The sequence below is a fragment of the Athene cunicularia genome, assembly GCF_003259725.1.
Source record: "Athene cunicularia isolate RWA chromosome Z unlocalized genomic scaffold, athCun1 chrZ_part4, whole genome shotgun sequence".
NCBI lineage: Eukaryota > Metazoa > Chordata > Aves > Strigiformes > Strigidae > Athene > Athene cunicularia.
Genome location: NW_020799145.1, coordinates 3,238,184 through 3,265,490, shown reverse-complemented (window position 1 = coordinate 3,265,490; position 27,307 = coordinate 3,238,184). Strand labels below are relative to the sequence as shown.

The 27,307-nt window shown below is 37.0% G+C and overlaps 1 protein-coding gene across 1 annotated transcript; it reads right to left on the bottom strand.

The window, feature by feature from the left end:
- Positions 1–2,067: 2,067 nt before the first annotated feature.
- Positions 2,068–21,629, bottom strand: LOC113490386. Its single transcript, XM_026866812.1, has 7 exons — positions 21,589–21,629; positions 18,273–18,437; positions 16,277–16,399; positions 14,196–14,243; positions 11,767–11,855; positions 10,157–10,249; positions 2,068–2,983 (listed from the first exon to the last, which is right to left on the bottom strand). Exons 2-7 carry the CDS (start codon positions 18,382–18,384, stop codon positions 2,795–2,797), a joined length of 654 nt encoding a protein of 217 aa, XP_026722613.1. The 5' UTR covers positions 18,385–18,437; positions 21,589–21,629; the 3' UTR covers positions 2,068–2,794.
- Positions 21,630–27,307: the final 5,678 nt, after the last annotated feature.

The following is a 27,307-nucleotide window of genomic DNA, read 5'->3' as shown; positions in this document are numbered from 1 at the left end:
ATGCAGTCATTCTTTTACCAATCTTCAGTGTTTTTTACTGTAGATTATTTTTTTTAACCATAAATTACCATTCTCTTCTCCATTATTAAAATACTCTGCTTTCCTGAAAAATTAGTACATAGATACTAAAAAGATATGGTCCCCTCTTTTACATATATTATTTGGTTAGCTTTTTGCCAGATTAGCTAGCATAAGGATCACATTCTTTATAGTTATTGATGTTCTCACAAGTTTTCTTCTAGCAAGTTGCAAATATGGTCAAAGCACTAGAAGTTATATATGAAGAATACTTGCATTAAATTGTTCTGCAACAAACAGAACGCAGTATTTTCTTTCTAACACAGCTTTTGAAGAGGAAAAGAATAGAGCAAAATATTTCTATTAGTATTTTAATACTTTTATCTGCTATGTAGAAGTTAAAGAATACCAGTACTGTTTTCAAAACAAAGTGAAAAATAGTTATATTTCATATTGAACTGTTAGACATACTGGATAAATGTTTTTTATGTTGTAAAATGTTAGAGGCTATATTTTTCTAAAAGACTCACTGGATTTCACTTTCTATTTTTAAATACAATTTCTACATGCTTTCCACCTCACAGAATAAAAACTTCTCTGCCACTCATGAGACACTGAGATTAGAGGGAATTTGAAAATGTGGGTTTGAGGAGTTTATATGAGCCCCAAAAGAATCCAGGAAAAAACAGGATCCAGAAATTGTTAGCTTTGTTTTTCTATGTACATTTATAGTTACAAAGATGGCTGAATTTATTAGTTTTCTGAGAGAAATTGTCAAATGACATTACTATCTTATATCTCAAATATGAAACTCTACAAAATTGCCACTGCTGCTTTCCATATGGGCTTTTGTCCCTTAAATTGTTTTAAAAAATCTTATTTTTAAGGTAGATGCTAAAAGTACAAAATTCTGCATATAACCATTATTTAAGTTTTAACTGTAAAATAGATTAAAATTTCACTGAGGTCAAGGTTACTTTTTTGGTGGCATTAGCAATGCTGATTTCATTAGCATGCTTTGTACGAGCTTTATGATGCGTTGTCATCTTCTCATCAATTTACCATCTAGAGAGCATGTTCTGTAATTTAGTAAGGTGATCAGTTTACCAATAATAAATGTATGACTATGAAGTGTTAGTGTATCAGTTAGTGAAATTATTGTACCTGATATATAACTGAATTTATTTCTTGTGCAACATAACAGATAGTGCTAAAAGAAATTAATTCTAGTATAATGTATGCTAATGTCAGTATCCAGCATTTGGGGTTTTTTCCTTCCCACTGACTTCACTGAACACTTAACAGATCCAGAAGTATTATTAAGCAAGTATTATTTAGGGAGTACTCAAAGGCACTCTTCAGTCAGCATAGGAAGCCACAGAATGATTTTCACTCTTTGAAGAATACAAGCAGCCCAGCAGAGAAACTCCACATTACTGGGGGTGGGAATATCTTTCAAGGTCTTACAGACCTTTGGAGTTTGGTCTACTATAGATAATTATTTTATTGTAGTGTGCATTTGTGTGATTGACTGACATTAGGATTCCTATTTCAGGTATATGCATTATTATATTTACACAGAACAATTCCTGCAAGTGCTGTGTAGCTTGTAGGTTGTTCCACTGCAATTAAGTGACAACTTCTTGGCATAGGTGCATGGTTCTTATCATTTCTATGCATACATTCGCAAATTACTTGCATCAAAGAAAATTGCCTCTGAATCACAGAGGGACTCCATGCACAGCAGTGATCCTGTGTACACTTCTGGTTCATCTCTTCTATTTCAAATGGGTTGTGTCTTGCAGGGTATGGTCTATGGATGCTTAAGTGCCAGCATCTTCCATTTTACACTGAGAGACCTTGCTGCTAAAAGGCAGGTACTCTTACTGCTCCTCCACTGTACCCCACATAAGCCCTTAGTGTTTATTTTATTTAGTCATTTTGAACATTTAATTATTTTATAGATGTTCTGCACTCTGCTTTGCAGCTGAACACATGATTGCATTTCCCCCTGTGATTCAGAGAAGGAAGCCAATATGTCAGCAATTTTCTGCTGGTGTTCACAGGCACATGTGTTATGTGCCATCAGTTCAATGTGCTTCCTTCCCATTGCCTGTACATTGTGAGTCTGATGCTCTGTGTACATCCTCTTAGAGAGCTGCCATGCTGGATAGATGCTAAAATTGCATAATGGAGTATGTGAGCTAATCTGGAGCTACAGATGCAGAGAGATCTTCTGCCTAACCTTCAGACTCTTCCTTTATTCTCAGTTAGACCTGAGACACCTTTTCCACTCATTTGCTAAAGTCAGTCAGCCAGGACATGCACATATGCACTTAGTAACATCTAAATGTCTTCTTCTCAAGTTCAGGTGAGCTCATAAGAGCCACTTCTTTAAAAGTAAAATGTTTACCACGTGGAGAACTAACTGTGCTTTGTATTTCACATCAACTATGCTTCCTTCTTCTTTCCCTGTGTTTGAAATATCCCCTGTGTATTTTTCCCCTTCCAGAAGAATTCAGCTCCTTAAAACCATAATTATGCAGGTAAGACACGAAGAGACTGATCAGTTAGTATGTTTTCCAGACAGTCTTTGTCTTTTCCTGTTGAAAGCACAGACATAAAGGATGTTACTCATGCAAAATGGTGACTCAAGAAATTATAAAAAAGTAAAAATTAAGTCAAAATGGAAATTAGTTGATCTCAACCTTCCTTTTCTTGTGTCAGCTTATTATAGCAGTTGTATGGACACTTAGGCTGCTGAAAGGTAGACAAGTTACTTTTCCTGTAAATATGACACCCTGAAGTAAAAATTTTTGTCCTCGTTGAATCCTTTGTTTTCCGGCTTGCGAATGTCAAGTGAGTCATCATTCACATACAGGTAGTAACTTCTATCTTCATAGCACTGGAACTGCACTGAATCTCCTTGGTAATGCATGATGAAAAAGTGATTATCTTCACTCAGCTATGAAAACACATAAAGTAAAGAACATATGTTATAATTTCAAAGCCTCTCTATAGGTTTTCATGTGACAAAAATTCATGTATGTTTCTGGCTTGATATATTTTGAGTGCTTTTCTCTGGTGACACACATTTACCACTTTTTAGATAAATCTTTGAAAACACCTGATAATTTTGAGAGAAATTCTGTTTAACTATGAATAAAATAATACCTGTCTCCCTCAAAGGTCTGAGTATTTCCAGACCCAAAGCGGCATTTCTTTGCTTCATGAAAAGACCAGCACAGCTTTCCTCTGCAGTATACCTGTTATTGGGATAATATAGGATTTTCGTCTGGTTATTTTCTTACCACAGACCTATCCTCTCAACTGCCACTAGCAACAAAATATAAATCCACAGTTTTTCTTGTCTCTCTTGGAGCAGAATTAGAATGTTACAGTACAAATTACTCTTAAACCCTGTTAAATCTGCAAAAACTGATAAACTTAGGGTACCGAGAAGCTGCTGAACCTGCCCAAGGCCTCCAGCACCCTCTGGCAGCCATGGCAGTTGATGTAACCCACAACACATCCAAGCAGGCAGTGGCTGCTATAGGTGTGCAAAGGCTACAGGGCAGTATATGTAAGCACACCTGCTGAAATGAAAGACCCCATATGTGACCGTGTACAGCCGCCTAGAAGCCCCCGGAGTGTGGGTATGAGCTCCTGCTCCTGACTGTGTACACTGAGTGAGGGAGTAACTGAGAAGACTGTGAATAGTTATCTGCTGCTAATAGCAAGAGCTTAATTAATAAAAGGTTGAGATTTGTGTTTCCCCCAACTCAACCTCTTGCCGGGGAGCAGGGAATTTATAATATCTTTTGTCGAAGAAAGATGGCAAATGAATGCATCATAATCAAATTACTTCATCTTCCCTTTTGAGTGATCTGTTTAAACACTCATCCTACCCACAAGACAGTTCTATAAATCTGACCAATCTGGTGTGTGTTAGCATTGCGCACCGTGCTTAAAGGAACCTCTAAAAGGAAACAGAATGCTTGGGAAAAAGCAGGAGGATATTAAAGGGTCCCAGCTATGCTAGAGATTAAGGCATTATCAATAACCACCTTTCCCTGGAAGGAAGAATGTGTCCCTTCAACCTGTATGACAACAGGGAAAGGAAAGAAAATGTCCTGCAGTTATTGCGGAGTACATGAAAAAAGCTTGAGGGCACCCCTCCTGTATTAGCAAAGTTATAATGGAAAGCAGCTAAAATATTCTGCCCTGATCAAACCAGTGTAACAGCAGAGTATTTCAGCTTCAATCCAAAAATTCTGCTTTGAAAAATACTATTAAAAAAGTTGAAGACAATTGGTCTTTAAGGAAGAAATACCTTCTAGAGACTCAAAAAAATGAAAAAAAAAAAAAGAAATAGAAATGGAATAAGAGAATCTGGTGACTTCAGGGAAAAGAAAAAAAAAAAAAAACCAACAAAAACCAACCTACAGAAGCAAGGAGAAGGATTAATGTGTACAATACAGAGATTCACCCTAGAGCAAGGGAGACTCCAATAGAATCTGGTAAATGTGAAGCCAAAAACTAGGTGCTTGCAAAAGCAGATTGAGATGTAAAAATTAAAAATACCTGCTGTATCTGCATGAAATGATGGAAAAATAGATGGAGAGCCATCACAGGAAGATGATCTGGGGAATGGAAGGAGGATCAGGGAGTAGAAGTATATCCAAACACTGTTAGGGCTGGGAGTTGCAGCAGATCATTGAAGAACAAGGTGTTTTGCAAGAATTCATGACACAGATGATTTTCTCCTGTGGCCTGTTAAGAAGGCTCATGAGAAAACCTGGAGAATATGGTGGACTACTGGCAGATTAAGTTTATCCTGAGAACAACAGCTCCTATGGCAGTAGGCATGTCTGAGAGATCATTTCCAATTCCAAAAAAAAACCCAACTGTTTTTCAGTTATAGATCTGACTGTTTCTTTGCCATTGCATTAAAGGAAAAACAAATTTTCAGGTTAGGTTTCAAAAAAATACACTTTTACTCATGTCCTACAGGTGATCCACAATCTACCTGTGATAGCATATGTCTGCTTATGTTAGAAAAATGCTACAAATGTTTTAAAATAAATAGACTAAAAATGATTTAATGTCAGTTTGAATAAGTCACAATGGGCATAACACCAGGCTAAGCTCAACTGCTGCACTCTAAACCGGGAAGTAGCTAAAAGATAAAAAGGAATGAAGGCCAGCTGAAACAGAACTAATCATCTGACATTGTCAGTACACAAAGGAGTATAGGGCACACAACAATCTATATATTGCCTCAGATGAACAAAGGAAATGAGCACACAATCAAAAACTACATGAGTCATGCAATGAGAATAAGCAAGCTAGTAAAACTGAGCTGCCACCTCGATTGCATCAAAGAAGCCATGGATCTTGAAAAGTATTACCAATTAATTATATGGTGCTTTGGATTTGTGACTGAAACAGGGCTGACGGCACACCAGTGTTTTGGCTATTGCTGCGCAGTGCATACATAGCATCAAGATCTCTTTTTCCCACTCTGCCCCAGTGAGCAGGCTGTCCTGGACTGGCCAAAGGGATACTCTGTGCTATACAATGTCATGGTCAGCCATAAAGGCTGATGTAGAGGAAGAAGAGGGTGGGGTTTTTTTGCTTCTAAGGTGGTTGTCACTCAGAGACTGGCTAGGCATTGATCTGCTCATAGGAGGAGGGAGGTACTTTTGCATTGCTTGGGGTTTTTTCTGACCTTCACATATTATACTGTCTTTATCTTGACTCAAGTCTCACTTTTACTCTTGCTATTCTCTCTCCTGTCCCACTGGTGGGGAGTGGGATTCAGTGAGTGGCTCTGTGGGGGGCTTGGCTGCTGGTTGGGGCCAACATACCTCAGTGCTTATTTTCTCACAGCTGGTCCTGTCCTGACAAATGGTAGGCTGTGCTTCCAGCCCTGAGGCAGTTGGTTCTAGGTGTCTTGGACATCCCTCCAGATGAAAGCAAACTGTGGCCTGCACTCTGCCACAATATGCCTTGGCAATATCGGTTGTAGAATACACTCTACCACATTTGACTTCTATTCATATTGGAGCTCTAGGACATCTGATACAGCAGCACTCAATGGTGGCATGACTTTGTTCAGGCCAGAGTAGTCCCCTGTCAATTTACATCCTCCATCAGACTTTCACACTGGCCATATGAGACTACTGAAGGGTGAATGAATCTTGCTGACTACTCCTTGGCTCTCCAATAGATGAATCAAGTTATGGAGCAAAAAAACCCTCAAGCTCCAGCTGGGTGCCAGCAAGGACTGTGATGGGTTGACCTCAGCTAGCAACCAAGCACAGTAAACATGGCATTGTCATTACTGACAAGGTCAAAAGTTCTGAACCAAGGTAATTCTGTGGACTTGCCAGATTTTGCCTGTTTGGAGCTTCATTTTCTTTAGTCTGGTCTATTTAACTGGAGTAAAGACTAAGTCCTACAATAAGATCTTTCATGACTGCATAGCTAACTTCTGACTTTATCTGTCTGTCTTCACACAGAATCACACAGAATCATTCAGGTTGGAAAAAAACCCTTGGGGTCATCGAGTCCAACCATGAAACTTGTTTAGCTTCATCTAACTACACAGCAAAGTAGAGAGGACCCTAGATTAAAAACCATTATAGCTCTTAATGGAGCTTTAAGAGTTGCAGCTCTTCAGATCTCAGTCCACCCTGGCTGCGGAATTCCAGTCAAACTTTTTGGAAAATGCTGTTCAGCTATAATAACCTAATAATCCTGCATCATCTGCCAAAAGACAACAATTTGAAGAGGAGCAGCCAGATCTAGTGATAGAATTGTTGACTTCAGTAATCTTTTAAGAAAATGTGTTAAGTCAGGAAGGACATTAGGAGGGGTATCAGCTGAAAAAGAGAAAGGAAGGTTTGAAACTGAGGGAAAACTGAGTGCTACTAGTACTTAATATGAGCTGAGAGGGTTAAGTATACATATGCAAAGATCTGTGGGTGGTAATGTATCATGAATAGTAAAATATTATGGTTGAACCAGAACAGAAATAACACTGAAGGGAGATAATACTGATATGTACTGAAGGAGATATGTACTTCTCTGATAACCCATATATAATCACTAAACCCTGCACTTCTGGAAGTGTAGAAAAGAAATAGCATAAACTTATATATAATTAATGAAAATGCTAAAATGAGAAGATTAAAATCTATGTATATATGTAAGAACACAGACTGTGAACAACTATCCTTGGTAACTCCTGCCTTTACTATTTGTTCCCCCTGTACTCACTCCTCTTATGATCTGTTAGGCTGCCTGTGTTCCAAGGATACAGGCCCAGATTTCATACTATATGGTGGCATAATTTTGGTCCAGATTTCTAAGGAAAGTGCTAATTTATGAGACAGCCTGCAAGAAGATAAGAAGGGCATGAAACAGCAGCAGTCTAGTTGAGAACTCTGGGTCAAATCAAGCCATTAATGTCAACAGTGAATGCTAAATAAAGCTCATTTCAACATCATAACCATATTCTGTTTTTTTTTTCAGAAATTACTGGGATTAGCACTTTGATGTGCGTGGGCTACATCAAGTGACAAAGTTTGTAAATGTAATCCTACTTACTCTAAAAGAGTCTGTATTGACTAGTGGGAGAATTATATATAAGGGGTGAGAAACATCCCATCATTGTCAACATGTTGTGGGGAGATAGTTGGAAAAACCTTTTCTGTGGCAGAGGTTCTGTGTTCTGTATCTCTTAATTCATCCTCTTGTGTGGTTAACTGCATTTGCTTGTATGATATTATTAATTATAATAAACATGCTCTATTACAGAGTTAAAATCATTACAGTTGTAAGTAAATGTAAGCCTGCTCCTGGGTGAACTGTTGGGGTTGGCCTCTCCGCTGCTGCTCCAGCTGAGTGACCGTGTGTGTGTGCACTGCGTGAGGAAGTAACTGCATGTACGATGCAGTTTTCCACTCTTACCAGCACAGTGTTGCAATACGTATTAGTTGTGATCTGCATTACCTTCCACACTTAATCCCCTGCCAGAAAATTATGTTATTATACTCTATTAAATGCTGTTGCAAGTGTTATTATTTTATTGTGATAATAACAGCCTAATTAATAAAATATTTTAATAAACATTGATTGTGAACAGTGTGTCCATAAGCCTTGGTTACAGAAATGGAAATTTACAACACTGTGCAACTCTTCCTGCTGGTGTAACAGCAGGCTCCACAGATTCTCATGTTTCTGGTAATTCTACTGGCAGTCTTCCAATAAAAAAAAGGAAAATGCCTGTCTTTAAGACTTACTGTTAGAAGCTAGCAGACTAAATATCACATTGCAGCACCACATAGCTTTGTCATTGACCATGAGAAGTACTTCTGCATCTCGGTCACTTTTTCATCCTAAGGACAGTGGAGGCTTTATTTATCACACCAAAAATTATTTCCTGATCATTGCACTCATTCTAGAAGGTTTATTAAGAATTTCATGATCCAGACTTGACTATGATTTTGACTTTTGGCCTGAGTGGATGTGGTTCAAGTGCAGGCTGCTGCTTTCTCACACAAAGAAGTAACTTTTTTTTCTTATAATTGAAAGTATCAGCAAAAAAATACAATGAGGAGATCACTGTCTATTAGGTAATGAATGGGTTCTCAGAATGAATTTTTCATTTTAATTGTCTGTTTAGAAACCCACAGTCCTTAATAGGTCTCTCCAGGCAACTGTTACAGCCCTTCTTGCAGCCATCAAGACACTAATTCTTTCCCTATGCACAGCTCCACAGAAGACATCAAGACATTTTCTTTCCCTAAGCACAGCTCCACAGAAGAAGGCATATCTTTTTCTATAAAAAAGTGTATGAAATAGATTTTAGAAAAATGCAATATGACTGTGATAGTTTACATCATACAAGGAGGGAATAAGAAGTTGCCATATAAATTTCCTGAATTTCATAGCTTTCTCCTTCTATGTAGAGCCAAGGAATAGTTGCAGCAAGTAAGTACCTCAGCAGGAATTTAAACTGAAGAAACCACTTAGATTTTCCAGGCCTGGTATGCAGGTTTGTTCATTAATTATTTAAAAAAAAAAAAAAAAAAAAAAAAAGTAGTACTGTAGCTCATACCTTTCAGAGACCATTTCAGAATGACTTCAAACAAGAAACTCTTTGTGATTTCAAATTACCAGAATTCGTTTCTGATTTAGGAGAAATGTTAGCAAAATTAGAAACATTAGGCTGGGAAGTTTATGTTTTCATTGTTTCACATTGGTTGTTATGAAGTTCTGAATGCTATCTGATCACAGCTCACTGAAATTGGATTTTCTTTTCAGTCCCTCTGAACAGTAAATACTCTTGACTACAACCCTAACAAAAATTATGATGAGTTACATTTCCTTAGTTTTTCTCCAGGTTAGAAGGTCTGTCTAAGATACCTTATAGAACAACTAAAGTAGTTTTCTTCCTGGGTTCACAGAGTTTTATCATTTCTGTCTAGAGAAGAGCCAACAAATTCAAAGTGTGGTCACAAAAACATCTTAAGAAAGCAACTGGCTACCTTTATTTCTATACACAAAGCATTACTCCTGATTTATAAACATCTGCTGATACAGAATACAGTCTGAAAGTACTTCAGGGACTGCTTACTTCTAATTTGTTATTTAGATTAAATTATATATAATTTATTGTTTTATTACTTCCCAGAGGTTTTTGACTGATGGATTCACTATTTCTTAAAAACTTAAATCACTCCTGTAGTCTGACTCTTCTAGATCTGCTAATACACTCACCCAGATTTACAGGATTGTGCCTAAGAATTTGTACAAGTGAAAACTACTTTGTATCTTCCTGCATTTTATATACCATAGTATTATGGGAAACATCTCTGTCTTTTAATTGAAAGTCAGGTATTTTGCCTGCAGATTGAAGGATACATACAAGTCAAGTCAACAGTATGGAAAAGTTCTTATTTTCCCTTTTCTGAGGAAAATACTAAAAATCAGCTGAAGTAGGAAAGTAAACAATTAATCACTTAATGGATAAGAGCAGGACGCATTTAGCTGCACTTATTTTACACCTATGTTTGCATATACACTCTCTCACACACATGTTCTTATTTGTTTGATCATAATTATATACCTGTTTGAAGTCGGGATCTTCATGGTTGCAGGTTTTCAAGTTGCATCTTTCCACTGAAGGATAATCTGGCTCTGAACAGGATGCTTTTAAGACCTGTGTTTACAACGGCCCAGATTGGTAATTTTGTCTTCATATTTTGCTCTTTTAATCCACTAAATGTAGTATTACTTCTAAAGAAAACTCTCTTTTAAAATAAAGTGCATTAATGATTACATTCAAATTATCCAGGATTAATAAAATGATAAATTCTCAAAACACTTCCATGAATAGATTCCTTTTTTCCCGTTTGCAATGCAAAATGAATTGGGTTGAAAACAAATACTGAAGACAGTCCTTCAAACTGTTTAATGCTCGGATTCTATTTTGCAGTGCAGCCAAGATTGAACCATGTTGTAACAGAATACCAAAACTTTATCACAGATAAGAAGCCTTGTCATCTTGTGTATCAGAATTCCTGTTGAGACTAAGAAAATTATTTGTATTCTGCTGGAAAAAGGTCCATGATCTTTCCAAGGTTTTTATGTATTTGGGAGACATTAAATATGTCTCATCTCATTTTCAGATAAGAACTGCTTTTAATCATGTCAAGAGACATAATCTGGTATAATTTGGTGCTTTAAAACAGGGAATTGGAAGTCAAATCAATAAGGGCTGACCACTCAGTTGTTTCTCTGATTTGGTGGAACACTTTTCAAACAATTAATTTATGAAAAAGTAATCTCTGAGCCAGAAAAATCCTTTTAAAATAGTTGCTCTTTAAACGACAGAAAGGAAAATCCCAATGGGATAATAAGCTATAAAAATAATTAATGTATCTTGCAACACACATGTCTCCAGATAATTTCAGGAAATAGATTTTATGGAAAGTCATCTGTGAATTAAAAAAAAATGAAAAACATCAAAGACTTCATCTGATAACGCATTTGGCACTTTACACCATCATGCATGGCCAGTGTTGGATGAAGGGTCATTCTTTATATCAACATAACCTATGTAAACAGAGCTTCTTAGACCTTTGCCCTGTTTTAGAGGGTAAATTCCAACATAACATTCTTCCTCAGACAGATTTTTGGATAGGTTATAACCCTCCAATAGGGAAAACTATACTTGCCTGCTCTTCCTACCATAAACAAACCTTCACAAGACTGGAGAAAATGAGAATGCTCTGACAACAGATGGTAAATGTTTAAAACAGGATACTGTTTTCAGCTGTATTTTCTTTTCAGCACATTCCTTGCCTCGTCATTCAGGTTGATTAGGAGAAAATAATTCCCCTCTTAAACTCATCTCTTCCCCAAGTCAACATCCTGCTTCTTCCTCCCCTTTTATTTCCTGCATGTTTTCTGGTTAAGAAGACCCCTCTCCCTCCACAGAGACTGGAACCCAACATTTCAGCTGTCTTCTAGTGATAGTAGTCAACTACCTAACCCAGTGATTTTTGCAATAACCTACTTCAAATATTTCCCCAGATAGAATAGAGGGAGGTAGTCAGAAGTCATGAAATGTGGAAGGTGGTAAGTAAAGGAAAGTCAATTTGAAAAGGTCTGTTGGGGAAATTGTCCTGTAGTAAGAAAGAGCACCCACAATTTACAGAGGAAATAACTTCTTACCTTCAGACAGAGCTGTTTCTTACCCTTGCACAATAGGACAAATTCATTAAGCTTTGATCTCTGTGTGAGGATCACCAAATTTTTAGAATCTGTTTTACACAGAGGAGAATATTGTACTGAAACGTGTATGACTTTTTAAAATGAAGCATAGATGAAAATATTTTGTAAAGAGACAACATTCATGTTCACTTTACATCGCTAGGCATAGGAATAGGAGAAAATAATAAGCACTCGATACCATTCTCTTCTGTAAAGTATTATAAAGTCTACAGCTTTATGATGCTTTGCCAGTTACATATTTTTTTTCTATATATTTATAATTAATGTATGGAATATCAGTTATACATTAATATATATAATATGAACCACAAAGGCATATATATTAGTACTTAATGCATACATGCAATAGACATGTTTATGTAATATACCTGTGTATACATCACTACAGAAAATGTACGATTTTTTCCCCTTTTATTTTCTGCATGCTTTCTAGGTCAAAATCTTTTCACTATCATAATTTTGGGTGCATTGAATTTACTCCTTTTTGAGATAATACTGTTATTTCAGTTGCAGGAAATAACAATATATCAATAATACAGGATACTTGTCAGACTGATAAACTGGCAATTTTCATTATCTTTTGGTACTTCAAGGCCTCAGCAAAAAGTAAGTAAGTTAAGGTACCCCTTGTCAACTCATACAGCATACAAGAGCATTACTTACAAAACCTGTGACATTAATAACTATTCAGTGATGCTATAACTATCTGACTGCCTTGCAGATTTACTTCAAATAATACCACTTGTGCTTAAAAGTCACTCAGGTGTACTGTTTAAGACAAAAAACATAAACGAATGTAGCAGTCGATCTGTATGTTCATCACTACAGCAACTGAATACAAATCTTACAGAGGTTAGGTAATTACGCATTAACAGTTGCAGTTAGGAGGGTTTTTTTCATATTAGTAAAGGTATTTTTTAGCCTTTGAAAGATACTCAGAATCAGCAGATCATATTCATCCCACCTGACTGATTTTAGGTGCTCTAAGCCTGGCCCTGATTTTAGTTGCACTAACTTACCATAACTGTAATGCTTTTGTGGAAGCCACCTGAAGGAATTTTGTCTGAGCCAGCTATAGCATGAAAATAGCATAAAAATCCTTGATAAAAATTGAGACACACTTCAGCCTAGTGTATTTTACTCAGTTTACTTATGTATTCAGATAAACAGAATGTAGAAGGTCTAAAACTCTGCTGTTTTTTATTATTTTTGTGACATCACCTTAGACTGCCTCAGTCCCAATTGTCCAACTTCAGCTGCAGCATGTAAGAGGCACATCAGCAGCCAGGAGAGATTTTATACCCAAGTCAAGAGTGTCTTGACTTACAGATAAGAGTGGCAACAAAAGAGGGATGCAGGAGTCCAGCCAGTTGACTAGGGACATATGTCAATATGAGTTACAACCTAATTATCCTTGGCTTTCTCTGTCTGTAGAGTTTATTGTGACTTGCTTATACACTGTTTAGCCTGAGTAAATCCAAAGGAGTCTAACTTTCCCTATCACCTATGAAAAACACAAGTGGTCTATCAGGCAGATAGCAAATGGCAAGGAAAGTAAGGAAACTTTCCATGATTTCCTATGTGATACTTCCACTCTCTGATGGCCTCTCTGGTTACTAAAACCTTACCAGAGTCTAAGGAGCAATTTTAAAGTTCATGCAAAGGAAATACTTTGAAATTAACTGAATACAAGAAACCAATTCTTGCTTGAGGTGTCCCTGAAATGCAAAGTGTTGGGATTTACGAGGGTATTGATATTTTATATTGTTACCTAGAAATCCTCATTGTTCAAGGTGGAGTCCTGGTTTGCTCTAATCTATTACAGCAGCCCCTTATGGTTGAAATTGGAATACAGTTTGCTTTTACTGGAATACCTGGAACTAATATACTTTTGATTTCCCCAATCATTTCTTATGCTTACAATACGAAAGTTCAAAAAATGTGTCTCTTCTTTCTTCATATTCATTTATTTTTTTGTTTTCCTCTCCTGTTACAACAGGTCTTTGCTAGCTAAGGCCCATATGCCAGCATCAGAGCACACACATTTTCCTCTAAAAATATCAGATTTTCTAGCTTGTATACATTATATTTCTTCCTATACATTTGTCTTCAGTCCAAGCTACTACTCATAACTTGCTAAGGCAAATTTTCCAAATTCAAAAATTTTGTCTTATGGAACACAGAAAGGCTCTTTCATTTTTAGAATTGTCCAGCAATCTGACATAAATGAAAATCTGGTATATTACGTTACTTCTAATGTCAAGTCTATGTATAAAACATTACTACCTTCTTTTCCTACTCTCAAACATCTCTTCAAAACCAGAGCCTACCAAAGAGAATGGTATATTTTATTCCCACAGGAGTCTTACCAGTAACTGCTGGTTCATTCCTTGTGAACACGCTTAACCATGCAATATCTAAAATGGAAGATATTAAACAAACATGTGGAATTAGATAGTTACACTCTTCAAATTTAAAAACATCATAATTTAAAGAATTGTTTTAAAATGTAGTCTGAGAAAGAGTGTGTAACAGCAATAGGCATCAGACTTCATCTCCTGCAGGTCTCTGAATTAATATAACCTCAGAAGTCTACAGTTAGTCTCCTGAACAGGTACCCTGAAGTCTGAACTCTGAGTATAATAAATGTATTGATCAATTAATTATCTTTTGCAAAAGAGAATGCACCTGAGAAAATAAAGGTCAGTAATGAGATGTAAGGACTAAAATACTATCAAAGAGAAGCCTGACAGTCTTTGGCAGCACATGTGAGGACCCTAATATGAAATGTACAATACTGGAAAGTAACAGGTAACAATAACAGCACATTTCTGGCTTTTCTAACATCAGCCTGAATCATATAGCCAGACATCTGGGGAAGGCATCACCCACTTCAGGTCAAAGTCACAAACATCCAGGTTACAGTATGTTTCTAGTATGATGTTGTCTTAACTGTATCACCATGAATAAATGTTTGTGGTGCTTGTGTTTATATTTTTTTTTTTTTTTTTTTTTTTTCCTTCTAGGAACTTCAGTATCTTATACAACAACATTGTCATACTATGAATCTATGACAAAATGCTTCCATTGTATACATATACAGATATTGGGTTTGTTCATAAATTATGAATACTATCTGTATGAGTTACTTCAAAATTCTATGAAATTGTCAAGTAAAAGATTCTTCAGAAGATACAAAGCACACTTAAATATCTTACCAGTGCAGCTGTCATTATTCACAGTTTAACATAATAAAAAGAACATGAATTTAGTTTATAAATATATCAGACAAGCCTTTATATGTCTTTATCTGAGGCATATATAATGGACTTCTCATTCCTGTAAAAGCTGGGGTTTTGTAAGAAATAAAGTTTCAGTAGGTTGAAAGCTATCTTACAGATTTTACCTTTTTCCTATATTTCAGTTAGAAATACGTTTTATTATTTTTTCCCCCTACTTTCACATCTCTGGAAAATGTATAATCCTAGAATAATTGCATTTGTTGTTATTTGCTTCTTCTCTACCAAAAGAATATCTTCTAACAACTACTTTTGTGATGTTAGCTGTGAGATCTTTTTTGGTATCAATTAGAGAAGTGCCATTTGAGATACAAGAAGAGTTCCATGAAAAATAAAATAATCCTGAAAATTCTGAAAACTTCTTTATTTTTCTCCATTTTGACCTTGCCTCTGAGGATTATCTTTGCTTTTGCTCTCTTAATAGTTAAGCATCTGGACTTCCCATTAACTCAAATGGGGATCAACAAAATAATCTTGTCATTTAAGTATGTCATATACTTACTGTAAACTGGAATAAAAATTTTCTTATATCACTATCAATATTCATAAAGATGCAATATAATACATCTACAGAAAACACAGAACCAAAGAATCATTTAGGTTGGAAAATACACTTAAGATCACTGAGTCCTACCATTAACTGAGCACTGCCAAGTCCACACTAAACCATGTCCCTAAGCACCACATCTGCAGGGCTTTTCCATACCGCCAGGGCTGGTGACTCAACCACTTTCCTGGGCAGCCTGTTCCCATGCTTGACAACCCGTTCAGTGAAGAAAATTTTCCTAATATACAACCTAAGCTTCTACTGGTGCAACACGAGGGAGGTAATTTCCTCTGGTCCTTTTTACTTGAAAGAAGAGACCAACACCCACCTCGCTACAGGTAGTTGTAGAGAGTGATGAGGTCTCCCCTCAGCCTCCTTTTCTTCAAACTAAACACCCCCAGTTCCCTCAGCCACTCCTCAAAGGACTTGTGCTCTAGACACTTCACCAGCTTTGTTGCTCTTCTCTGGACAAGCTCCAGCACCTCTATGTCTGCCTTGCAGGGAGGGGCCCAAAGCTGAACACAATACACATAATAGTACATTAAAGGAATTCCAGTAGTACTCCATATATGGTTGGTGAGTTTCGGTAGAAAACGCACACTACCTTCATGGGATTGGGAATCCTTGGTTGATATTTCATGATGACCATCTTCATCTATGTCAAAATGCACCGTTTTTGAATCTTCAGTCAGTATATAGCATTTCAGTGTTTCTCGCAGACTGAAAACTAATAAAAAATAAGTTGTAATTAATTTTGCTAGCAACAGAAAAATGGTAAAATTCCATAATAAAAAGACAAGTTTATTTTATAGCAATTTTTTGCTTGACAATCTATGAATGTTTGACCTATTAACAGTATAGCGAATATGTAATAGAAATTATACAGTGGGTTTCAGCAGATGTTTTCAGGGCTTGATGGTGGGGTGAAGAAGGAAAGCAAAGACTTCTTTGATTGGCAGATTATCTCAGTGAGAAGAAGAGATGTATGATGAACTTTTTGGAGAGTTAACATGTGCCGAAACTTGAGCTTGAAAAAATATCTTCCAACCAGCCTGAGGGATAGTGTAAGAAGGATGATTGTGGACAACCTGAAGATAGTTGTGTTGAAAGAGGCTAATGGGGACGGAAGTAATTTGAACATGAGCAAGTGGGCCTAAATTAGCAGTTGGCTGGTGAATGAGTAGTCTTACAGTGGGAGAGAGAGCCCTGTGGGGAGCCAGAGCCAGAGCAAGAGCAAGGTTGTGCACAGGAGCCCATTTGTGGAGATGTGGAAAACACAGAGATGTTATAAATTTTCATTCTGAAGAAGAGATGAAGTAGGGAAAGTATCTCTGCAGGATATTGTTTCTACACTAGTTTATTTTATTTCATAGGTAAGTACTTCCCTGTTTTCTAATTTTGTGCTTTGAAAATTGTGCAGACAAGAGTTTTAGGTTAGAGTGCATACAAATACTTAAAATAGCAGCATTTATTTTGGGGACCTGACATGTCTTAGTGAAAAAAACCCCAGGTCTTTGTAGCTAAAAGCTGTCAGGAGAGAAATTGTTCCCTATCACTACTGAACACAACTGTGCTGTTCTGGATGTCAGAAGGATGTAGGTTCAGGGACTTGGGTGTCAGACACCTACGAAATGATTGATTATGTTAGGCTGAACATTGTTTTACTGGAATAGGCTTGCTTCTTCCAAATTCAGTTAAGACATTTCTGAGACCACACAGACCTCCAGTTATGATGTAAGATACAGTCCTTTCTTTGCCAGAACAATTAGACATGTAAAACAACAGGATATTCAAAACGCACCAGCAGTGATACAATGTTCTGGGAATGCTTGACCTCACAAAAACTTTGTTATTCATTTGATATTGATGTAACTCCTCTGAAACATCTGTAAGTACACATTTTGAAAAATAGAGTTGTTTCTGAGAAGCTTCCTTTCCACCCTGTTTAGACTGAGAAGAAATTTTGCACGTACAGACAACAAAAGAGAGGGATGATGCACACCCTGACAGCCTGTGTCACACCCTCCAGAAGTGGCAGGTCTGACACGTCCCGTGTCAGACGTTTGGCACATGCATAGCTGATATATGTGTGGGCAAAGGCCTTCTCTTTGAAGGCCTGGCAACTAAGGTTATCGGGTTTCCAGAAAAAAAGTAGCATTGTTCTAAAATGCAAGAAGACAACTACAAAAATCAATAAAGAAAAGCCCTTTGAAAAATGTTATATTATAATAGCTATAGTGTAAGAATTCTACTTTTAACTAGAATTACAGGAACTAGTGCAGTGCCCAAAATAAAATGGTTGGCAGGCCTGCTATGTCATTCACTCTTTTCTGTGGAGGTATAGATGTACTTTAGTAATTATTGGCCTGAATTTGGTAATGTGAAAAATCTAATACCACTGTTTTGAGGAATATTTCTGTATTGGTTGTTTTAAAGCTTTTTGTTGTTGTTGTTGTTGTTGTTGTTGTTGTTCCAGTATTTTTACTTTTGACCTAATTACAGAAAAGCTGTTCCAGATACTTAATTTGGTTGAATTTTGCCTTGGATTGGAATCATCTTTCCAAGACTACAAACATACCTGTCACTCAGGAAAGAGTTACCTGACTTCTCAGAAGTTGTTTCCACAGCTCTCAGCAAAGATTTCCTCTTAACAGCCTGCCTTCCATGGAGAGACACTTGATACGGCTTTTTGCGGCCTGAGCGGAGCAGCATTGCAGAAGAACTCAAGAAATCCTGATAACCTGAGTTGCCTCTCTTTTCCAGCCCTAAAGTAGGAGTTAGAATTTGTCACAATACTTCATGTTTCATTTGAGAAGTAAGTTTGTAAAAAGAGTAATTTTGACAAATGACAGTTAGAGGAAGCAGGACAAACTCAGTAAATGTTTCCAGTGACAGTAAATCAGTTATCTAGACTTCCACTAAGATGCAGGTTATCATGAATACAGTTGTGTTGAAGGAATATGTTTTAAAAGACTTCCCCTTAGATAGAACGTAAGCAGTTTATGTGACACTTTGCTATCTGGATTGAAAAATCATATTCTTTTTGTCCTTCAGAATACAGTCTAAGATAATTTTCAAAGTATTCCTAAGTGATTGAAAATGATGCTAACTTCAACACAACATAATCTGACTTTCAGTAAATATTACCTCAGGAATGAGAACTGGAGTTTAGAAACTTGAGAAGTATATTAGAATTATTAATGACTATCACAAGTGACTAGGAAAAAAAAAATCAATCTCCTACCATTAGCAACCGTTCGTATTCTCAAATAATTGTTTCCTTTACAATTCATTAATTTTACTTCAATGTGCTCTGCATTTTTAAAAATATGTTGTATCTGTGACTATGTTTACAAAAAATAGTGCTCTTCAGTTTTTGAAGGCTAGATGAATAAAAGGATTGAAGCATTACCTAGGCTAGATATCCTAAGGAGAGGCTGGTGTCTAAAAATTGGAACAGTATCGACTGAGGAACCACCCAGGCAGCTAACAAGATATCCTGAGGACTCAGCTTTAAATCACTGCATTTCAGAAAAGCTAAGTACCTTACTTTGGTTTGAAGAAAGAGAAATTGGAATTTTTAAGTCTACACAGCCTCCTGAAGTCAACTGTTTATGGCAAGTGCAGACCAAAATTAACAATGAACTTCAATTTTGTCTGGTACCCTGGCGAATGAACAAAGTGAAGATGCGTGTAATTTTAGCCTCATGCAGATTTGCACAGAATAACTAAATATCAGTTAGGCCAGAGAGATCATGGCTCTGACAGTAGTGGAGTGACTTGTGAATTCACCTGGAGGAGGGGATTTCTGTCTTCTGATTTGGTTCAGTTGACTGACGCAGAATTTCATGTTAAGTATTTATGTGAAATGGTAGAAATGAAGGACTTCTGTCTCTGGCAATTCTCTTGTTACTAGAATATGAAGGCTAACTAAGGCTTTTTCACTCTCTGTGGCTCTTTAGTCATAACTAAACACTGTTAGGTCACTGAAAAGTGAAACATTTGTTAGAAAGAACTTATTCTTCCTAATAAATATGTCTAATTTCTCAAATGTCTGATAACTTGGAGCCAGAGATAGAAAGTAAGTTTGGATTTTCTTCATGTTGCTGAAATTGCTTTAGCACTGAGCATGCAAAACAAAAGAGGTTTCCTAACTGGGACCTGACCTCTGCAAACGAGAGACCTTAGAGTGCTAGGTGTTCAGCATGAGCAAAGCATCAAGACTGTTAGATCTAGGATGCTCAAAACCAGACGTTTCATACCTTATAGAACATTCCTAGTGAAAACATAATTGCTGTTCTAGTTTGGCTGCACTTGCTCTGAAGATCCTAATTCCTGATTTTTATACCCAGTGAAGCAGTCAGGGACTTGTTTTCTGATGTATTTGCCGTTCACATACTGCAGTTACTAATGACAATTTCTGTCGAGTTAGTCCTAAATGCTTAATGAAATTATTTTCTTTCTGAGAACCAGTGTGAAAATGTGCAAACCACCTGGATTCAGAGTCTTGCATCTGCAATACTTACACCCACCACTGTAAGAAAAGAAGGATGATTACAAGTCAAGACCCTGAAGAATTTCTTAAAAGGGCAGGCCAGTTCAAAAAATGTTCAGAAGCATATTTAGGAAGTGGATAAACTCTTAGAATATTTTCTACAGAGTAAGATAGACAGGTAATCATGACATTCTGAAGGACTCTACTTAAGTTTAATAATTTTGGCTTGTTTGAACAAGTAGAAAACTGAAGTCTGTGGTAGAACTTCACCTCTGTTAGCTCTCCAGAACAAATAAATCTCTCTACAATAAATAACAAAAGCTTCTGTAATTTGAATTCCTTACATGTCCCTTAAGACTGAGTGACATAGAAATACTCCCATTTCAATAAGCCTTTCCTCTCATGACATGTTCTTACACAGATGTCATGTACTCCCACATTTTTCATTCTTGCTCACTGTTTTTAATGTTGTGTGTCTCTTCCTATGTCTATTTCTTTGTTTTAATGTCTTTCATACCCATTTCTTTAGTTCTTTTCTCTCTTCTCTAAAGTATACGCTGCTTGAAGAGGGCTAGGATGAGCTTGGATTCTGTTCTTGGCTGCAGACCCAGTCAAACCACTGTTTGTTTTGGAAACTTGGGTCTGTTCTGCTTTGGTCTGCCTCTAAGTTGCATCTAAGTGAAGCAGAAAATTTTGAGCTCTTTAAACTGCTGAAATCAGTTTATTGAGCACATTTGTGGCAAACAGCAACAAGATCACCCTAAAAGCACAGGGAGTTTGAAAAATTTTCCTGCTATGTAGACCATATCGATTCATTTATATGAAGGCATCAAAGAAAATCTGTTATAGAGCTTCTCTTGCCCCCTTAGTGATCTCGCTTGTTCTTAGCCATCATTCTCTCTTCCACTTAACCCCCAGATACATCTGATCATAAAATTAAATCAAATTCAGCACACGGAAACAGAATTTAAAATTTTGGAGTTCATTCACACAGTAGTACAATCCAAGTATTATCTCATACTTTCACAAAAAGGTATCTCTAAGACTGTTAAAGGATCAGAACTGGTTTTGTTGAGTGCATTGGATTGCAGCTGACAGTCCTGCTTCCCAAGAATGTAAGTAACTCCTCCAAGTTTATTAGAATTTAACAGTGGATTAAACGGAACTTTTAGAATCCCGTAGATGATAAATAGTGAGGTGATGATCTCTTTCACATCAGACAGACTTCACAAAATCTATAAAATAGATATAAGAATATATAAAAATAGACATAAACTAGACTAAGGAAGAGTTCAGAAGAAAAAATGAAAGTCGGCTGAAAAAAAATCACTATTTGTTAGAATCTAAACAAGCAGTCTGACAAAATAATCTTAAATTGAAGCCTATTGAAAAATCTGCTGTAATCTTCCACTCTTGCTTACCTTATTTTGCCTGCTATTGTCTCTAGTGGGATACTTCTACTTAGCAGAATGCTAGAAGAAGCTCTGTTACAGCCAATTTATTTCCTGGACCCATGGCAGGAAGCCAAACCTCTGAACAAAAGAAAACTCTGACGTGGACCTAATCCTTTAGATCTTTATGTTCACTCATTTACACCAATATTCTCACAGCTCTAACTGCTGCTGGAATTTCAGGAGTGCTGGAAATAGTAAGCACAAAATTTTAAGCATTTGTTTCTCTGTGATGCCACAAAAGCTGTCTTACCTAGAACTGCATGCAAATTTTTAGCCAGTTGTTCTGTGTAATGCCTGAATATACTCATAAATATTATTCTGATATTTTGCGTCACTGATATTGTTCTTGCTATCTATCATTCCTTCCAAGGCTGATTCAAGGGCAAATGCTGCGTTTATGGTAATATAGACATATTAAATCTAGGAGTGTAGCCTCAGCTGCAGGGAGTTTGAAACAAGTTAACTGCTTAAACATTTACCCAGCTATTAAATGAGCTTTACAGGCATTGCAATAGTTGTGACTGCCTGTGAAACGAGTGAACTTCTTTAATGCGCATGTGCTGCATTTCTTTGCCCAGCAAGCCCAGATAAAGGTTTTATCAAACAAGAACTAACATCACATTTAGCATGTTCAGCTGGCTTTATCTATCCACCTACGTACATTCCTAACCCTTTACTCATCTATTGGTCCTCTTCATTCATACACACATTTGTTTTAATAAGCAAGCCTTGTATTTTTAAAGGAGTGAATCACACTTATATACCTCACTGAAACAATGAAACTCCTCTAAAAACAATTACTTCTTTTTCTTGCCAGTTTTCTTAAAAGCAGTAGCTCCTTGATTTTATCTAAAATTTGTATACTGTGTCAAGAAAGTTCTATATTTTACCTGTGTTTTCTTTAAAGTCTTTTTTAGTTCATTAAACCCTCACTGGACACTGGTAGTATATCAGGCTGGTAGAAAGACTTTTCTAAAAGATATATTTAAGGACAAAGCAATGTGAATCTGAAATCTCAAGTCTTTGGCTATTACTCAAGCAGACTGAAAAATGCGGGAGGGATTCTAAATGTTATGACATAAGAGTGTCATTTCAATACAGGACAAATGCAATGAAAAATGTATGCGCGGCAAAAGCATATTTTTTTTAATATCGTTGTCAGAGGCCACACTGGGTGGATGCTGCAGCAGTTTCATTTTTTGGTATGGGGCAGATGGATTCAGGTTGCTAGATATAGACTGTATGTCACATGAACCACCCTTACAGGCTGTATCTCTTCCTGGGCCATGAGATGATATTCCAGGTTTAAATGAAGTGTCTGTGATCCTACAACCACAGTACAGAACAATTTTTTCTTTTAAATGACAGACTGTATGAACATTATAATGCACTAAACCAAAACTATTGTAGAATAGGCAAGTAATAACATATTCTATCAGCAGCTACAAAAAGAAACAATCTAAAACTAATTGTAGTTGATACAATCTGGGTACATTAAGCCATGTAAATAGTGAGGATGCATTCACATTGCAGCTGACCTTCCATCTGAGTCTTTACAGTTTATTTTAAACTTTAATGGTGTTTAGACTGTAGTTGACTATGTCACTGAGCATTTCTGGATCTGAAGTTTTTCTAAATCCACATCAGTAGTGGTCTTCCCCAATAAATAGTTTTTAGCTTATTGTATCCCAGAGCATAGGGTTGTCAGAAAGCTCAGGAACGAAGCAGCTGTGCAGCCCTTTCCCTGACCAGCTGTGCTCCCATAAGCAATAACAGCATCAAAAGCAGGAATAACCAACGGGGAATTTGTAAAGGTCCTGATGAAAAATGTCAAGTTATCATGGGAACAGCACTATTAGGAGGGACCATCTGCTCCACTGGAGAAGGAACCAGGGGAGGACATTCATCTGGGGAGCCCCACACACTTCCATTCTCTCTCTCTCTCTTTCTCCCTCCTCCCACCTCCCCCCATCTCTCTCTCCTTCTTGGCACCTATGTCTCTCTTCCCCTTTTTGTCACTCTGTCTCTCACACTTCTTACTTGCTTTTTTTTTTTCCCCATTTTCCTAGCTTCACCATTACAGTTGTATTTCATTAGCAACAGACCCTGCTAACAACTGTATCCCTACAGTTACAGTGTTAGGTCCAGACCATCACTGGACATTAAATTCAACATTTTCTTCTAATTCAAATTAGTATCTCATATTAAATTACCTTGAAAGGCAATAGCCTTTAGAAAACAGTCATATTGAGAAAAATGTCAGCAAAATTAGTATAAAATTAGTTTTACTATAATTATTGGCATGGAAAGTAACAAGGAAAACAACTGCCTAAAGCTGGTTTGGGGATTTTTTTGGGTTTTGGGTTTTTTTTTTGTTTTGTTTAGGTGAAAGGATATTCATCTGCAAAAAGTCAATATTTACAACAATGAGAAGGGAAAAGTTTCCTGGTACCACATGCTATTGCATGAATAATATTGAGCATACAGTAAATACCAGCAACTACATTTTATCAGCCAGTTCATTTGCAAACAATTTGCAGGAGACATAACTCAAAGCCTCTCAAGCTGGAACAAAACTGAAACACAGCCAATGGACTGTACCAGAAAAAGGATCAGATATAAAAACTTGTTTCTAGTTCTGACTACACTGTATTGTGACATTTACACTGGGGAAAAGTTTGATCACAAATAGTAATATTTTGAAGAAAGCCTATGCAAAATATTTTCAGTGCAAGTAATTGAAAACATTAAAACAGACGTGAAAGATAGGATTTTCAGATTTTGGAGCTGTCAGGTCAAAAATACGTGCTCTGGTTTTGAACACCAAGTTTCTAGTCTAAAATTCAGTGACTTACTATTAAGGAATACAGCTAGTATTTTCATTATACCCAAACTTATATTAGTATTTGTATGAGAAGTTCCTCTTTTTCTTCACATTGAGGTCTTTTTCCCCCAAATGCATGAAGATAACAAACTGAATATATTTAGCAGCTTACTGAGACAAACTGACATGGCAACCTATCAATACATTTTTTTTCTTGGAAACTGTAGGGTTTTTTAATATTCTAAGAACATTTTAACATGAGCATGTAACAGTCAACTTTATCTTACTTCACATCCTGTTTACATGGCATGCCGAAGACATATATAGGACTAAACTGAGTCTACTTCAGCCTATCTATTACTCCCAGTACTTCCAAACTGTCATTAAACAATGTTGTTCTACTTACAGTGAAGCTTTCTACTACTCAGAACAGTAGGCACTTATTTAAACCTCCATGTGTTTCTGTATACAATAGAAGACTAACAAGGCCACTGCTGTAAAGTCTACCATTTTTTAAGAAACCTCTGTCCTTAAAAACATACACACAAAAGTGCAGCTCCAATGCCATTTTACTAATTTTTAAGATTTCTCATAATCTAGAGTTCCTACCCTGGATGTCACCGCAGTTGTTTTTTACTTATTATGGGTTACATCATTTTTGGTGCTTCCAGGAATAAGAGAGGATGACGTCTCTTGAAGTTGAGATCAGAAAAGATGTGCTCTCTTCACTCACTAGAGAACACATAGGTCCAGAAGAGGGGTTCAGGAAAAGTGGTCCACTGCACAGTAATGTGTTGCAATACCCATCAGCATTGTAAGCCATATGTTTTCACTGCATAGAGAAGAAAACCTGGAGGCTGTCAGGACATCAAACCAGACTACAGTAGCTTCTCCTTCTTACATGCAAAAATGAGTCACATTAACAAAGGGAAATGCAAAGTGCTGCACCTGGGGAGGAATGACACCCTACACCAGCAGAATCTTGGTGCTGACTGACTGAAAAGCAGTTTGGCAGAACTGGAACAGGTTGCCTAGAAAGGTTGTGGAGCCTCCATCCTTGAAGATAATCAAAACCCAACTGAACAAGGCTTGAGCAATCTGTTCTAGTTGTCCCTGCTCTGAGCATGGGGAAATGGAGGTAACAGACCTCCAGAGGCCTGTTTCAACCTCAAATATCCTGTGAATCTGTGAAATTAATATTAAGAAAACTTTATTATTTATATTGATTCATTCATTGATTTATGCCCAGATGTCCAAATCTCCTATTTGGAAATAATTATGTTTTTTCTTTGAATGTAGAGACAAAACAGATGTACAGAAGAGATGTAGTTGGATGAGACTGAAGACTTACATTTTAATCAAATTTTACTGATGGATTCCTATAACTTTAGTGAAAATGCTCCAGAACAAGCATCGGTATTTGTAGTTATCCAAGTTATCCATAAATACAGATCATACTTTTAATTTATATTTTCCAAGTATTGCTCAGTCTTTCCACTATTCTTCATTGATAGACCGGTACAGAAGAAGTGTTATCTTGTATGTGTATTCAGTGTGTAATGAAAGTAAGCACTCGCAAGGCTTCTTTTGTTTGACACTAGCCACCAGGCACAGTGACATACAATGCATACTGCAGAACTGTTGATAATGAGAACACATTTGGAGTTCTCTTTTGCCCTGTCAGAAACAGACATTCATACCTGGGTGACTGCAGTTTTAGTCCTGGCTCATGATACGTCTTCTTGGATACTGTAGAACATGGTCTTTACAGTTAATGTTTATAAAGGAACTGAATGGGCAGTGAACAGAGCAAATCTTTTAGTCACATAAACATTGCCTTTCTACGTACTTTTAATGTCAGTATCTATCCTCTCTCAAAATCTCTCTTTACTATTAAAATTGTATCCTTGTATTTTTTCTCCACTCTTCCACAATGGGAAGGGGAGATAACTGCCATTTCTAGAATACCAGGAAAATGAAAACCAAGTTTCAGCTCTGCAATACACTAGACATAGTGTATTATAACTGCAAAACCTTCCACATAAATAAATGTTAAGTCTGTATGAAGAAATTTTGTGGTTGCCTTTCTTGTGTTGCACAATTACAGAGAGAAGAGTAAAAATGTACAGAGTTGGAGATTACTAAATTCCTGTTACCCTGGTTTTCCAAGGAACTAATGCTTATGCAGGAGGGCTATCTGCCTGTCTCTCTGTCCTCTCCAATCACCTCTGAACCTGCTGAATAATTTTGACAAAGTTTGGTGAGGGCACGGAGGGAGGAATCTTAACCGAAAAAAATGGGACATTCTGTCAAGTTTTGTGAACACCAGCAGCTGAATAGCAGTAAGACTGATATACATTCCTGAGTGAAAAACTGCAGACTAATCTCAATATTTATCCTTTCTCTTTGGCTAAGGACCTAGTTATCAGCCTGTATGTACTGGCTCCCCAGCTGTCCAGGTGCAACAGAGTAAATGACAACCCACGGCAGATCTGAACACTGTAGTTTATTTCAGAACTGGATTGGAGTTTTTACCCTACTTGATTATCCACCACATTCACTCACTCACATCATGTTCCCAGGTCTCAAATTGCCTCCTCTGCTGGTCTGGGATGGTAGGGCAGAAAATCATGTCGATTCTTGCTGTGCTGCCTCCTGCAGCCTTCAGTCTCGGGCATTACTTGCCAAGGTCCCTGGGCATTCCACACATTCATGTCCACACAGCTCACTGATCTCCAGGATCTTCCCCACTACCAGGATCTTTCCTCCAACCAGGATTGCACCTTCCTCTTTCTAGGTCCCTTTCCACTTTCTGAGACCACTTCCATTCAGGGATACTTCTTTTTGGAGCCAGCACTTCTT